This window comes from Lactuca serriola, chromosome 4, assembly GCF_051521515.1.
Source record: "Lactuca serriola cultivar US96UC23 chromosome 4, Lser_US96UC23_V15, whole genome shotgun sequence".
Lineage (NCBI taxonomy): Eukaryota > Viridiplantae > Streptophyta > Magnoliopsida > Asterales > Asteraceae > Lactuca > Lactuca serriola.
The window spans coordinates 36,108,614-36,112,612 of NC_136411.1; the positions used below are offsets into that span (position 1 = coordinate 36,108,614).

Here is a 3,999-nt window from a genome sequence, read left to right on the forward strand (position 1 = left end):
AAAGACATGTTCAAATAAGAAATCCTTCGATGCTTCAAATCAAACACGAATGTGATTTTTCTTGATAAAATAGAACCCCTGAAAACGAGATTTTTCGTGATAAAACAGTTTGAAGATGAGGTTTTTTTGCAGATTGAAATCTTGATTTTATCAGCATGCTTGTCTAATTGATGGAACTCATCACCAGTATACCATGCTTCATCGATGGTGAACATACACACACCACCTGTTCAACCAAATGCCTCATTGACTCTTCTTCACTTTCATTTTGCGTTTTTGATTTACAGTACTGCTCCAATGGAGTTCCAATGTTTTCTGGATTTGATTTGTGTTTCTTGTGTTTCTCATTTGTCTGTGAAAAGAAACTTGAACAAGAGCGACTTTTTCTTTGCGCATCCCCATCAGGAATAAGAAAGTTGAACACATTTGTGTTTTTTGATTTGAAATTAGTTAATTTTATTTTGAGGGTGAGTGCTTTTAGTAATCATGTGGACGATGTGTGTGTGGTTTTACTGTGTATTTTTCGTTGTAGGTTATGGAGATGAAGGTGGAAAGAGAGAGAGAGAGAGAGAGAGAGAGATCTTTTATTTTTTAATTATTAAAATAAATAAATAGGTATTAATTTTTTAAAAAAAAGAGGGATATAATTTTTTTCAACGTAAAAATGATCTCTTAGAAGTAAAAAGACAAATATACCCTCATATGAAAGGCACATGAGAGGGTTAACAACATCAAGTCAACGGAAGTTAAGTTTTGGGACCAATTCCTCATACAAACTACTCTAAAAGGACTATGAATCCAAAAAACTCGAGGTTTGGACTAAAACCCCAAAATTTTGCATACCACAGAGACCATTTTTACAATTTTGTCTTATATATAATGTAATGTAACACTATATACAATGTTGGATTTTAATGCATCACTAAATATAATGTTGATTAAAGAAAAATATATGTAGAATATTCTTTTTAGTGTTAAATATAATAGGGAGAATTTCATATATGCCTTTCTTAAATATCAAAATATTATATTTACCCAACTTAATTTCTAAATATCATATTTACCCTTCATAAAATTTCTAAATATCATATATGTCCTTTTTAAACATCAAAATATCATATGTCCTTTTTAAACATCAAAATAGCATATATATATATATATATATATATATATATATATATATATATATATATATATATATATATATATATATATATATATATATATATATACATATACTTTTTAAACATTAAAATATCAATAGTAATATCTAAAATATCCTCCATCAACAACATGATAATAATCAACAACAACAAAAACTAAACAACCAAAATATACATTCCATAGAGAGGGTTGAAGATGAAGAGTAATTATTATAATAATTCTAAGGTATAAAAATTGATTATAAAATATTAAAAACATTATAAAAAATTATTTAGGCAAATATGATATTTTAAAGGTTTATGAAGGGTAAATATGATATTAAGAAATTAAGATGGACAAATATAGTATTTTGAAGTTTAAAAGGGACAGTATATGAATATAATGGGTCGGAGGATTTTAGTATTTGAAGGATCTTTTTTACACTGTAATTATAGATATAGTGTAAAAAAATGGGAAAAATACAGAAAAGCCCAACCAATTATACATATATATGCAGAAAAACCCTTATATTATTTTTATGTTCAAAAAATCCTTATATTATTATTTACATTTCAAATAAAACCAAATTGTAGATTTTTAAAAGAAACGATCATATGATATGATATACATATCCCTTATACTTTGATTATATGCAAAAACATGTAAATTTCGATTACTTTCATTTGATTGTATTCTTAATATGTTTGATTTTTTATTTCTTAACTAATTGTTTTTATCCCGATTAAAATCAATGTCATATTGATAAACAAAAATGTAAGCGACATTATATTTTTAGTTGTCAATTTCTCTTAAAACCTTGTATTTTGGTTTTTTTCGAATGATAACTATTAATATAAGGGTTTTTCTGAATATAAAAATTATATAAAGGTTTTTCTGCATATATATGTATAACTGGTTGGGCTTTTCTGCATTTTTCCCTAAAAAAATAGTATTAAAGGTCGAGCATTTTTCCCTAAAAAAATAGTATTAAAGGTCGAGGTGGTCTCAGAAACCAAAATTGTAGTTTGCTCTTTTTTTCATCCTTACGAAACAAAAGAAAGTGTTAATGATGAATTAAATGAATTTGGTTATTGAGGAATATCCGATTATTACTTTTTGAATTTAAACAAACCGTTTGGTGATCCATCAATCTTATGAAATTAGTGGTCAAAAGTCGGATAACACATGGACAGAAACAGTAGCTCATATCGTATTATACATACATAAATAGTATATAGTTTCACCAAAGTACTACATCATCATCTAATCCACTATTATCATCACCTTAAACCTAAAAGTTAACTTGTCATAAAACATCATGATGATCAGAATGCATAAAAACCTGCAACTTAAGCATCAATTCCAGATTTTGATCTCCTATTTCAAGATTCAAACCTGTGAACTTGATGAAACTTATTGAAAACAGTCGTATTCATCTTCTGATGCAAATGAGGATAAACAGCCACAGTCGGCGTTTGCAGCAATGGTGCGATGGTATCTGTGTGGTCGTGATGCCTTTTCCGAACTGTTCTAATGGTGGCCGCCGGTGGTTCTGTAACTTCCGGTCTCTTCCGATCAGAAAACCGATCATCCTGCATTTTTTCATCCTATAACACCAGAAGTTATTAGAACAATTCGCGATTATCAAGATTCAAGAAACTTGAAAAGACTTACATTGATGAGGTGGGAAGAGTGAGGGATTGGACACTGAACCGGTCTATCTTCATGGGAAGGTTCGGTTGGGTGTTGAACCGGCCAAAACTCAAACTCCGGTTCCAAATCAAAACCGGTGTCGTCTTTCAATTGAACCACCACCCCTTCTTTCATCTCCTGTAAATCGATAAATTATCAAGAAACGTAATGAAATAGACAAACAGATGGAAAGGGGAAAAAAAGGCTTACAAGATCATCTAAGAACGAAGAACCCATATCAAGAATTGACATTTTATAACAAATCATAAAGTGTGAAATCGAAAGAAGAGAGGAATGGGACTACTTACAAGGTCATCAGTTAAAGAAAAACCCATATAGAGAACTGACATTTTAGATCATCTCATCACACACAGGTCCAAAAGCATCACAAACACTACAAGAAAATGATAATCACAAGACAGAAGTGTTTGTGTGTGAAAAAAAAGATGAAATAGGGAAGAGGAAACTGGTAAAGTTAACAGTGAAAGAGAAAAAGAGATTCCCTCATCATCATTTTAGTGTACCCTGTAGGCTGCTGACCACTCTTTCTTTCTTTCTTTATTTGGGTCACTTTCACTGTATCGCATACACGCACTGTGTGCGTGTGCGCCATGTAAGAAGACAACACAGAGAGAGAAAGAGAAAGAGAGAGATGGAGAGAGATCTTCTTTTTTTAAAGCTTTGCTTTAACAAAACAGTGGATTTTAGTTTGAAAACCGACACCAAATTTCTACTTTTTTCCATCCCGAAACTTCACCAAATCAATAAAGTCGAGACAAAATCGTTGTAATCCTTGGCTTTTGCGATTAGGGTTCTTAGATTTCCCGATTACATAAAAAAATGAAATAGGAGTTCACCTGTTGGAGGACGCGCTGCCCGAGAAAGGGAGAGACAGGCCTGCTGCTGCTGCTTTAACTTTGGGCGATGTTATGACATTTTTGAGGGCGGAAAAGGTGGACCAAAACCTTGTTAGATTTGGGGATGGATGAAAAGAGTATGATTCAAGGTTGAGATGATGCAATCTGAGGTCGATTGGGAAAAAAGGGGGAAACATGATTTAGAACAAACGTTCCCTTTGATCGATCTCGATTGTATCGCAGACAAGTGACTATTCACTGTCAGCTTACGTAATTTTAACTTGTTTCTGCAGTTTATTGGGTACAT

General features: G+C 31.5%; 1 protein-coding gene across 2 annotated transcripts; it reads right to left on the minus strand.

Annotated features, from left to right (window-relative positions):
• Positions 1-2,331: 2,331 nt before the first annotated feature.
• LOC145101312 (uncharacterized) lies at positions 2,332-3,639 on the minus strand. Of its 2 annotated transcripts, none has more exons than XM_079038510.1 (3): positions 3,046-3,639; positions 2,818-2,973; positions 2,332-2,750 (listed from the first exon to the last, which is right to left on the minus strand). In XM_079038510.1, the coding sequence occupies exons 1-3, from the start codon at positions 3,100-3,102 to the stop codon at positions 2,526-2,528; spliced, it is 438 nt and encodes a 145-aa protein (XP_078894636.1). In that variant the 5' UTR covers positions 3,103-3,639; the 3' UTR covers positions 2,332-2,525. The 2 variants fall into 2 exon arrangements, with proteins under 2 accessions (XP_078894636.1, XP_078894637.1); XM_079038511.1 differs by having other exon boundaries at positions 3,144-3,626.
• Between the last annotated feature and the right edge of the window lie 360 nt (positions 3,640-3,999).